The following is a 12,122-nucleotide window of genomic DNA, read 5'->3' on the forward strand; positions in this document are numbered from 1 at the left end:
GCCATTGTCCTTGTGCCTTGCCCACTGTCTGGAAGATGTCCCCTCTTTGGCTTGACCACCCAGCGATACTCAAGTGGATGCGACTTGGAATTCAGTTGTGGAAGAACTAGGTCACTCCCAATGAAGTACATCACAGGCCCTTTGGCCCAAGAGGTTCATGCCAACCAAGACATCCTGGCCCATCTCCCTCTAAACCAGGGGTTCCCAATCTTTCTTTATGCCATGGACCAATACCATTAAGCAAGGGACCTGTGGACACCAGGTTGGGAACTCCTGATCTAAACCTTTCCCATCCACGTCTTTACAATGTTGTTAATGTACCTGCCTCAACTCCTTCTCTGGCAGCTCATTCCATATAGAAAGAAATTTCTCCTCATGCAAGTCAGTGATAGTAATCTGACTCTGATTCTAACAGCAAGACGACCAGATTGCCTTTGGGAGAAAACTGGAGCACCCAGCAGAGACTGGGGCACCGGGAGAACATGCAAACTCCACACAGACAGGGATTGAACCTGGGTCTCTGGTGCTGTGAGACGGCAGCTCTATCCACTGTGGCACTCCGGTCCGGCATGCAGTTTGGTTCAATTGAAGTCAAGAGCACTAAGCTTTGGAAGCGACGGTCGGCGCACGCCCTTTGCCACGTCACCTCTTTGGGGACTTCCCCTCCTTTCATTTGGGGTGTGTGGTTTACCTCGGTCAGCGTAGAGGTTCCTCTGCTCCTCGTCCCACTCCTTTCCCCCTTGGAGATGGTAGGGAGTGTACTGGGTGAAGATGGAGAGCACGTGGCAGCCTGGTGGGGCAAGGGTTGAATCCAGAACTGAGGGGATACATAACTCAATCAGCGGCCTGGTGGGCAGAAAGCAAACAAGAAATTCATCGGTAAGTGGAAAGCCAAAGCTGCAAACACTAGAAACCTGAAATAAAAGCTGCTGGAGTCATAAGGCACAGGAGCAGAATTGGGCCATTCAGCCAATCGGGCCTTCTCTGCCATTCCATCATGGCTGATTTATTCTCCCTTCCATTTTCCCATTCTCCCACCTTCTCCCCGTAACCTGTGACGCCCTTACTAGTCAAGAACCTATCAACCGCCACTTTTAATATACCCAGTGGTTCGGCCTCCACAGTCATCTGTGGCAATGAATTCCACAGATTCACCACCCACTGGCCATGAGGATGAATGCACACAGTTTCTTCCCCAGGGAAGGGGAGTCACAAACTAAAGGGCACAGGTTTGACGTGAGAGGGGCAGGATTTTAAAGGGACCCCCGAGGGGCAACGTCTTCATACAGAGGGTGATCGCTTTATGGAATAGGCTGCCATTGGAAGTGGTGGAGGCAGCTCCAGGCTTCTGAATGAATTTCTTGTCTGATAAGATAGACTCTTGGCCTCACAATCTACCTCGTTATGATCTTGTACCTTATTGTTACCTCCACCGCACTTTTTTCCTGTAGTTTTTACACTTTATTCTCCATTGTTGCTGCTTTAGCTTACCCTAGCTCAATGCACTGTGTAACTACTTGGTCTGTGTAAACAGTATGTAAGACAGTCTCAGTACATGTGACAACAATAAGCTGATTAATTAACAGCATTTCAAAGACACTTGGAGAAGTCCATGAATAGGAAAAGCTGCAAGGGTTCCTAACCTGGACTCCATGGACCCTTCGGTTAAAGGTGGGGCTCATGGCATAAAAAAGGTTGGGAACCCCTGGTTTATGGGTGAAACTCAGGCAAATGGGACTAGATTAGATGGACAGATGGTCAGCATGGACCCTTTTGGCTGAAGGGCCTGTTCCTGACCTGTATCACTCTATAATTTTAACACCCAGTAGGTCAAACACCATCTCTGTTTCTCTCCCCACCAGCCAAATGCCACTAGCATTCTCTGTTTCGGAACTCCAACGTGCGCAGTGAACAGTGAACACTTTGAACAGTGGGTCAGTAATGTCTTCGGGGAAATGCCGAGGCCAGTTTCTGCACAGCAAGAAGGTGCAGTGTTACCCTCATTTGCCCCCTCCACTGCTTCTGAACCATCTGTCTGTGTGTCCTGGAAAGCTTTGGCCCAGTTATCGAGTAACACGGTGGTGTAACCCAGGCTACAACACCAGCGACTGGGGTTCAATTCCGCCGCTACCGGTAAGGAGATTGTACGTCCTCCCTGTGGCATCAGGCGTTTCCTCTGGGTGCCCTGGTTTCCTCCCACATTCCAAAGTCATACGGGTTAGGGTTAATAAGTTGTGGGCATGCAATGCTGGTGCAGGATAGGTGGCGACATTTACAGGACATCCTTGGACTGTGTGGTCCGTTGACGTGAACAACATATTTTACTGCATGTTTCAATATTTTGACAGATAAAGCTCATCCTATTTTCTAACACAAGGAATAATATTTGACTCGGTCTCCCCCGCTCATCATCCCCGGTACCACGTATCACCCGCCAGCCCATCTGCACAGCGTCACCTCCAGGACAAGGGTGTCAGAGACCAAAACCACTTCCCGACCTCAGATTCTTCATCTTCCTGTTAACGTGACCCATGATCTCACTCCTCGCAGGGTCTGTGACCTCCTCCAGCCCTCCAAGACTCTGTGATCTCTAATCAAGTCTGCCTCTATCCCTCTGACTGCCATGTCTTAGCTCGGCAATTTCCACTTTCCACCCTTGCAGCCCATCCAACATCTGCTGCCCCTCTCTTCGTTTAAAAAAAACTTTATTAAAACCCATTGGCCAGGGCATTTGCCATGAAAGCTCTCATAAATTTTCATTTTATAATGTCATAGAGCCATACAGCATGAAAAAGTCCCTTCAGCCCAATTCATCTGTGCTATCCAACCTAGCTGGTCCCAGCTGGCCAAGTTTGCTCCATATCCCACTATCTATGTATCTCTAACTCAGCTTCAGCTGTATTGACATACTGGCCATTCAGCCCATCAGCACTGTCCCAACATTCCACCATGATTTTTTATCCCTCTCAACCCCATTCTCCTGCCTTCCCGAAACACACAGCGAAATGCATCATTTGCGTCAAAAGCCAACACACTAAGGGACGTGCTGGGGGTAGCCCACACATGTCGCCACACATTCCGGCACCAACATAGTATGCCCATCATGTTCAACACAGCAACAGCAGAGCAAACAGGACAACAGCAGCTAAACAAGTCCTTTAACGACCCTCCCACACACAACAGACCACCAGCTCCGGCACAAGCCGCCTCTGAGCCTCCAGTCCTTGGCCATGGACTCTCAAACTCATCGACCTGCAGCAGCTGTACATGTGTCTTTTCGAAGTTGCTGACGTACCCACCTCAACCACTTCCTCTGGCAACTTATTCCATATATGGATTACCTTCTGGGTTTAAAAAAAAGGTCCCATTCACATTCCTATCAGGATTTGCCCCTCTCTCCTCATGCTCTCGAGCCCTGGGAAACAGAGACGTGGAAAATGCGCAGGTATCTCGCCGTGTTGAAGGTGCTACTTAGATGCAAGTTGTTGTGGGGAGTCTGATCCCCTGGGCCCCGGTCGATGGAGGAAGTTGTGGGGAGTGGCGGATCTAAAACGAAGCCCTTTGGGACGTACCTCGTGGAAGGAAGCCCTTGGTAAGCCTCGTCATACGCCTCTGTGATGTAGGCCATGTCCTCGCAGTTCAGGTGGATGGTGCCAGCCAAGTAGTGGGCAGGGGGCATCCCGTCAGCCTTGGGCACTGCCAGGAATCCTGGCAACTGATCCACGGCAACTGGTGACGGAGAGAGACAATGTTTTAGTGCTTCTCCTCTGCACCATTCTGATCAGAGTCCTGTTTATTAACGACAGCCTGTGTTGTGAAACTTGTTGTTTTGTGGCAAGTGCAAGACATAAAAAAAACTACTATAAATTACAATTTAAAAATACACATACCTACAGTATTATTTATAATAAATGAGGAGTGCAAAAAGTGAGGTAATGTTGCTAGGTTTCTAGGGCGTAAAAAGTTACTGTAAATCACAATAATAACATAATGTACAAAAATAAATAAATAATGCAAAATGGTGAGGTGGTTTTCATGGACCATTCAAAAATCTAATGATGGAAGAAAGGAAGCTGGTCCTAAGATGCTGAGAGTGGGTCTCTGGGCTCTTGTCCTTCCATCTTGACGGTAGAGATGAGAGGAGGGTATGCCACGGATAGTGATGCCTCCCTCTTGAGAAACTACCTCTTGCAGATGTCCAGCCAGAGTGTGGCACTCAGCTCCTCCCTCTTTGAGGTGCCTCCAAGTGGTTTGGACCTACACGGAGGACCTAGCAAAGAGCGGCCCCTTGGTTGACAGTGAGGAGGGAAGCTTTAGGCTTCAGGAAGACACAAGCGGGCTATTCCGAGTTGACAATAAACTGGACTGGTCAAAGAACACTGAGGCTGTCTACAAGAAGGGTCAGAGCCGTCTCTATTTCCTGAGGAGACTGAGGTCCTTTAACATCTGCCGGATGATGCTGAGGATATTCTATGAGTCTGTGGTGGCCAGTGCGATCATGTTTGCTGTTGTGTGCTGGGGCAGCAGGCTGAGGGTGGCAGACACCAACAGAATCAACAAACTCATTCGTAAGGCCAGTGATGTTGTGGGGATGGAACTGGACTCTCTGACGGTGGTGTCTGAAAAGAGGATGCTGTCTAAGTTGCATGCCATCTTGGACAATGTCTCCCATCCACTACATAATGTACTGGTTGGGCACAGGAGTACATTCAGCCAGAGACTCATTCCACCGAGATGCAGCACAGAGCGTCATAGGAAGTCATTCCTGCCTGTGGCCATCAAACTTTACAACTCCTCCCTTGGAGGGTCAGACAGCCTGAGCCAATAGGCTGGTCCTGGACTTATTTCATAATTTACTGGCGTAATTTACATATTACTATTTAACTATTTATGGTTTGATTACTACTTATTATTTATGGTGCAACTGTAACGAAAACCAATTTCCCCCGGGATCAATAAAGCATGACTATGACTATTCGTTTGGGCAGCTGCGTGACAAATGGTGTGTGATACGGAGAAGTGCGGGGTCGTGCAGCTGGGGAAGAGCAACAAAGCACGAGTCAGGATGGATAATGATCCCAGAAACGAAAGGGTTAACTTATGAGGGGCACCTGATGGCTCTGGGCCTGTACTGAGGAGGGATCCCATTAAAATCTATCGAATATTGGAAGGCCCAGACAGAGTGGGCATGGAGAGGGTGTTTCTATAGTGCGAAGGTCTAGGACCAGAGGGCCCAGCCTCAGAATCAGGTTCAATATCACTGGCATATGTCAGGAAATTTGTTGTTATGCAGCTGCAGTACATTGTAATACACAGTAATAAAAACTGTAAATTACAGATTATATATATATAAATTAAATAAGTGGTGCAAAAGGAGTTGTGAGGTAGTGTTCATGGGTTTGATACCCATTCAGAAATCCGATGGTGCAGGGGAAGAAGCTGTTCCTGAATCATTGAGTGTGGGTCTTCAGGCTCCTGTACCTCCACCCTGATGGTAGCAATGAGAAGAGGGCACGTCCTGGGTGATGGGGGTCCGTATGGACACCGCCGTTTTGAGGCGCCGCTCCTTAAAGATATCCTGGACACTACGGAGTCTGGCACCCATGATGGAGCCTGCAGAGGTCCCAACTTTCAGCAGCTTGTTATGATCCTGTGCAATGGACCCGCCCCCCCCACACACACCCCCCACACCGGACAGTGTTTCAGCCAGTTAGATCACTCTCCATGATACACCTGTATAAACTGATGTGAGTTTTTGGTGACATACCAAATCTCCTCAAACTCCGAATGAAATATAGCCACTGTTGTGTCTTTTTTGTATCTGCATCAGTATGTTGGGTCTAGGATCCAATATACAGATCCTCAGGGATGTTGACACCCAGGAACTCGAATCTCTTCCACTTCTGATCCCTCTACGAGGACAGGCATGTGTGTGCCCTCGTCTCGCCCTTCCTGAAGTCCACAATCAACCAATACGAGGACATGCCTTTAGAACAGAGATGAGGAGGAATTTCTATAGCCAGAGGGTGGTGAATTTGTGGAATTCATTGCCGCAGACTGACATGGAGGCCAAATCACTGGGAATATTTAAAGTGGAGGTTGATAGTTTTTTTTTGATTAGTAAGAGTATCAAATGATAGGGGTGAAGGCAGGGAGAGAGGGTTGAAAGGGAGAACAAACCAGCCATGATAGAATGGCAGAGAAGACCCGATGGGCTGAATGGCTAATTCTGATCCTATGTCTTACGGACGTGGTGGAATGAAGAACCCATATCTGACCTGTTTGACTCCAACACTCTGGTGTACAATAAACGGGAGGGTATTGAGTGGAGGAACAAAAAGTCCTGGGGTACGCATCTACACAACCTCAAAGGTGAGCGGATAAGAGAATGTGGTGATTGGAAAGGTAACTGGGTGCTTTATTGGCCAAGGTGTGGAATGGAGGTGTAGGGAGGTTACAGACTATATAACATAAACTCAAGAGATTCTACAGGTGCTAGAAATCCAGAGCAACACACACAAAATGCTGGAGGAACTCAGCAGGCCAGGCAGCAGCTATAGAGGGGAATAAACAGTCCTCACTTTGGGCCAAGACACTTTTCGTCTTCCCTCAAAGCTTCTCTTCTCACTGCAGACCACAGGGCCACTCTTTGCTAAATCTTGCCATCTCTCCATAGGTCCCGATGAACAGATGGCTGAGGAAGCCAAGTCATTGGGTATATTCAAAGTGGAGGTTAATAGGTTTTTGACCAGAAAGGGCGTTACAGGGAGAAGGCAGGAGAATAGGACTGAGTGGGAAAATAAACCATCCATGATGGAATGATGGAACAGACTTGATGGGCCAAATGGCCTAATTCTGCTCCTATGTCTTGTGATCTAAAAAGAATCATCAACTGAGCCTTTCTCTCTATGATGTTGCCTGACTCATCTTGAAAGTTTGTCGTCTTTGGAACACAGGAGAGTTTGCGGAGGTGCCTAAAAGGAAATAGAAAGGACCTAATTCCCTTGGCAACCAGGTCAAAGAACAGGGCATAGATTCAAAGGAGCTGATAAAGGATTTAGAGGGAAGATGAAGAATAGGGTTTTCACCCAGAGTCTGATGGAATCCACAACTCACTGACAAGAGAAACATGAAGAGCTCGGGGCTGCAGGGTTACAGACCCAATGTGGGAAGGAGGGGTTCTTAATTTCTAACATGGAGAGGCAGATATGAACAGAATGGCCCTCCCTCGGCATCAGAAACTATTGCCATTTTGTCATTCAGTTTTGAGTGTGGTGGCAGGGCAGAGGTGGCCATTATTTACGCTCTGGCCACCTGCTCGTTAATGCAAATATCTAATCAGCCAATCATGTGGCAGCAACTCAATGCTAAAAGCATGCAGACATGGTCAAGAGGTTCTGTTGTTGTTCAGAGCAAATACCAGAATGAGGGAAGAAATGTGATCTAAGTGACTTTGACCATGGAATGTTTGAGTGTCTCAGAAGCTGCCAATCTCCTGGGATTTTCACACACGACATTCTCTAGAGTTTACAGAGAATGGTGTGAAAATCAAAAAATATCTGGTGAGCAGCAGTTCTGTGGGCAAAAACATTGTGTTAATGACAGAGATCAGAGGAAAATGCCCAGACTTGTTCAAGCTGACAGGAAGGTGACAGTAACTCAAATAACCACACATTACAACGGTGCTGTGCAGAAGAGCATCTCTGAACGCACAGCACATCGAAACTTGAAGTGGACGGGCTACAGCAGCAGAAGACCAGGAACTACACTGAGTGGCCACTTTATTAGGTACAGGAGGTACAGAACAATGTAGCCATTGTCTCCAAGTGTAGAATCCTCATCCTTCTCCTACTGCAGTGACTGCTGTCAGCCCTATAAGCCGTTGGCAGCTCTGTGGGCCTCCAAGTTGGACCAGTGGGTCATCTCATATTCCTTGGCTGGTGGCCTTGCCTTCAGCCGGTGGACCCTAGAATCCATCCCCCCCCTCAAAGCTCTCCACCCCTCCACCGTTGCATTAACAGTGGGTGAGATTTGGGGAAGAGTCCCTGGGGCACCAGAGGTCACTCCCCCCATATCTAACTCGCTGCCTCGCGGAGGGCCAGTGTACCGTTGATCTTTGTCACCGGTGATGTATAGTCAATGGATGAAACTTCCTTAATAAACTCCTTGGGCATCGACTTCTGAAACAGACGGAAAACAAACCCGGGTTAAAGACTTGCATTTGCGTTACACCTTTCAGAGCTTCCAGTGACCACTGTGGCAACGTAAGGTCCCACAAGCAGAGACATCGCAAGGGTCAGACAAATTGCTGTTACCAGAAGAGAGATAAATATCGTTCCCAGGTAGCAGGGGAGAACTTCTCATTGCCCTTCAGACCAAGGAGACCATGCATTCAGCTACCAAAGCCCAGAGACCCCAGATTCAATTCTGACATCCAGCGTTGTCTGTAAGGAATATGCACCTTCTCCCATTCTCAATGTGGATTTCCCCTTCTGCTCTGATTCCTCCCATATCCCACAGCATGTGGGCCATTTGGTTAATTGCTCACTGTCAATGTTCCTAAATTTGTGGATTCTGGGGATATTTGGGAAAAATTGATGGGGATTTATTTGTGGGGGGCGGCGGAAGCAGAATAAAATAGATTAGTCATTGCTCTTCCATTTCTGATACTTTGATCACAACTGTGTTTAATCATTATCCCACAGACTGCCACACCTTCGCACTGGAATTTCATCCCCCAAACCTCCGCTGCCTCTCTGTTCTTCAAAATAAAATATTATTAAAACCCATCGACCAAAGTATCTGACATTCATTCATTTATTATGTGCCCCGTCATTTGATGTGGGTGACCATGATTGCTCTTGGCAAATTTTTCAACAGAAGTGGTTTGCCATTGCCTGCTTCTGGGCAGGGTCTTTTCAAGATGAGTGAGCCCAGTCATTACCAATACTCTTCAGAGGCTGTCTGCCTGGTCGCATAACCAGGACTTGTGATCTGCACCAGTTGTCATACAACCAGCCACCACCTGCTCCCATGGTTTCAAATGACCCTGATCGGGGGGGGGGGGCTAAGCAGGTGCTACACCTTGCCCAAGGGTGGTGGAGGGAAGGAGCACCTTGTATCACTTTTGGTAGAGACGTATCTCCAACCCACCCACTCATCATCTGCCATTAAGGCCATCATTAATTTTTATTCACTAACAGAGTCATACAGATTGGAAAGAGGCCCTTCAGCCCAACTCATCCATGCCAACCAACATTCCCATCCAAATCTCCTCAAACCCCTAATGAAGTTGAGCCACTGATGTGCTTTCTTCATGATTGAATCAATGTTGAGGATCCCCTGAGATGTTGACAGTGAGATCAGAATCAGGTTTATTAGCACTGACACTGAAATTTCTTGTTTTTCAGCACCGCTACGGATCAATATCCAAGAAGCTATAATAAGAAATATACAAAATGGTTCAGTAGTGTGAAAGGTAAAGCAAAGTGGTGAGGTAGCGTTCATGGACTGTTGAGAAATCCGATGGCAGAGGGGAAGAAGCTGGTTCTGAGAAGTTGAGTGTGGATGTTCAGACTCCTGTACCACCTCCTTGATGGTAGCAATGAGAGGAAGGGATGCCCTGAATGGTCGGGGTCCTCAGTGATGGATGCTGCCTTCTTGAGGCATCGTCTGTTGAAGTTGATGCATGCCCTCAGGCCAATAGGCCAAACCCAACATCATGAGTGGTAGTGATGCTTCATTCCCAAAATGCGCTCAACCCCCGTTACGCTCGCGTTGAAAGGGAGGGTAAAACCACAGCTGTGAGGATCCCTGCTGCACTCGGTGACCCTGTGATCTCTGTCTCGGAGACCGAGGTCAGGTCGTCTTTCAGGACGGTGAACCCTCGCAAGGCAGCAGGCCCCGATGGACTACCTGGTAAGGCTCTGAAAACCCGTGCCGACCAATTGGCAGGGGTGTTCAAAGGCATTTTCAATCTCTCACTGCTTCAAAAGGGCAACAATTATACCAGTGCCCAAGAAGAGTAGTGCGAGCTGCCTTAATGACTATCATCTACAGTGATGAAATGTTTTGAGAAGTTGCTCATGGCTAGAATGAACTCCTGCCTCAGCAAGGACCTGGACTCATTGCAATTTGCCTATCATCATAATAGGTCTATGGTGGATGCAATCTCAGTGGCTCTCCATGCAGCCTTGGATCACCTGGACAATGCAAATACCTATGTCAGAATGCTATTTATTGACCATAGCTCACCATTTCACACCATCGTTCCCACAGTCCTGATCAAAAACCTACAGAACCTCGGCCTCCGTACTTCCCTCTGCAACCGAATTCTTGACTTCCTAACTGGAAGACCACAATCTGTGTGGATTGGTGGTAACACCTCAACCTCGCTGACAATCAACACTGGCACGCCGCAGGGTGTGTGCTTAGCCCACTGTTCTACCCTCCCTACACCCATGACTGTGTGGCAAGGCACAGCTTAAATGCCATCTATAAATCTGCTGATGATACAACCATCTTCAGCAGAATCTCAGATGGAGACCAGAGCACATGCAGGAGCAACATACATATCACAGCAACAACTTGGCACTCAGTGTCAGTAAGACCAAAGAGCTGATTGTGGACTTCAGAAAGAGGAAGACGAAGAACACACACCAGCCCTCATCGAGGGATCAGTAGTGGAGAGAGGAGGCAATTTCAAGTTTCTGAGTGTCAATATCTCTGAGGACCTAACCAGGTCTGAGCATATCAATGCAGCTATAAAGGCAAGACAGTGGTTATATTTCATTAGGAGTTTGAGGAGATTTGGTATGTCAACTAAAAACACTTGAAAATTTCTACAAGTGTACTGTGGAGAGCATTCTGACAGGCTGCATCACCGTCTGGCAGGAAGTGAGGGGGCTACTGCACAGGATCGATGTAAGCTGCAGAGTTGTAAAATTAGTCAGCTCCATCATGGGTACTAGCCTCTGTAGTATCCAGGACAACTTCAAGGAGCAATGCCTCAAAAGTGTAGCATCCATCATTAAGGATTGCCATCACCTAGGACATGCCCTCTTCTCATTGCTACCATCAGGGAGGAGGTACAGGAGCCTGAAGGCACACACTCAATAATTCAGGAACAGCTTCTTCCCCTCTGCCGTCTGATTTCTGAATGGACATTGAAACCATGAACACTACCTCACTGCTTTTTATTTCTGTTTTTGCACTACTTACCTAATTTAACTATTTAATATACTTGCTATAATTTACAGTTTTTTCTTCTATATTATATATTCTATTGTGTTGCTGCCATAAAGTTAACAAATTTCATGACATATGCTGGTGATATTAAACCTGATTCTGAATCAGAGTACTCTCCACAGTACAGCTGTAGAAACCTGCTAAAACTTTGGTGACTGATACTGGCATGGACATGATGGGCTAAATGGCCATTACCCATGCTGTATCTCCCTTTGGCAGAACTTGGATTTGAGAGACTGACTGATTGTGCAGCGCTCCCTCTGTGCTGGAAATGGAGGCCCACAGCCAGGATAACAGACACTACAGGTGTAGGTCCAAAAAATTACTAAAATCCATTCCCCTGTCTCACGTGTGGGGTCAAGGAAGAAGGACATTCCCCCACCTCACCAGTGTGGTGTTAAAGAGGGAGGCGGACATTTCCCCATCTCAGTGGTATGGTGTTAAGGAGGGAGAGGGACATTCCCCAATCTCACCTGTGGCGTCAGCTTGAGGAAGGTCACATGGGGAGTGGCATTGGATAAAACCACTTTGCTTCTGATCTCTGTCCCGTCCTGTAGTACCACACCCTGGGCAGTCCCACTCTGGTCCACCAGAATCGAGTTCACCGGCTAATTACCAAAGGGGTGGGGTGCAGAGGAGAGAGGGGAGAGAGAGAGAGAGGGGTGGGGAGAGGGAGAGGAGGCAAGAGACAGAGGAGAGATGGGGTGGAGAGAGAGGAGAGGAAGAGAGGAGAGAGGGGCAGAGAGAGAGGGAGCGAGACCAGAGGAAGAGAAGGAGGGGAAAGGAGGAGGGGAGAGAGAGGAAGAGGGGGAGAGAGAGAGAGTAGAGGGGGAGAGAGGGAGAAGGGGGAGGGAGATGGGGAGAGAGGGAGGGAG

At 47.9% G+C, this 12,122-nt stretch overlaps 1 protein-coding gene across 5 annotated transcripts in view; it reads right to left on the reverse strand.

Moving 5' to 3' along the window:
* pyroxd2 (pyridine nucleotide-disulphide oxidoreductase domain 2) overlaps window positions 1-12,122 on the reverse strand; it is a 62,132-nt gene that overhangs the window by 8,703 nt on the left and 41,307 nt on the right. For all 5 annotated transcript variants that reach the window (XM_072239030.1, XM_072239029.1, XM_072239031.1 and 2 more), the window contains 4 exons: window positions 11,721-11,855; window positions 8,108-8,180; window positions 3,573-3,729; window positions 692-846 (listed from right to left, as the gene is read on the reverse strand). In XM_072239030.1, coding sequence (XP_072095131.1) covers window positions 692-846; window positions 3,573-3,729; window positions 8,108-8,180; window positions 11,721-11,855 — 520 coding nt within the window. The remainder of the gene's footprint in view (window positions 1-691; window positions 847-3,572; window positions 3,730-8,107; window positions 8,181-11,720; window positions 11,856-12,122) is intronic.

This window comes from Mobula birostris, chromosome 21 (genome assembly GCF_030028105.1).
Source record: "Mobula birostris isolate sMobBir1 chromosome 21, sMobBir1.hap1, whole genome shotgun sequence".
NCBI classification, from domain to species: domain Eukaryota; kingdom Metazoa; phylum Chordata; class Chondrichthyes; order Myliobatiformes; family Myliobatidae; genus Mobula; species Mobula birostris.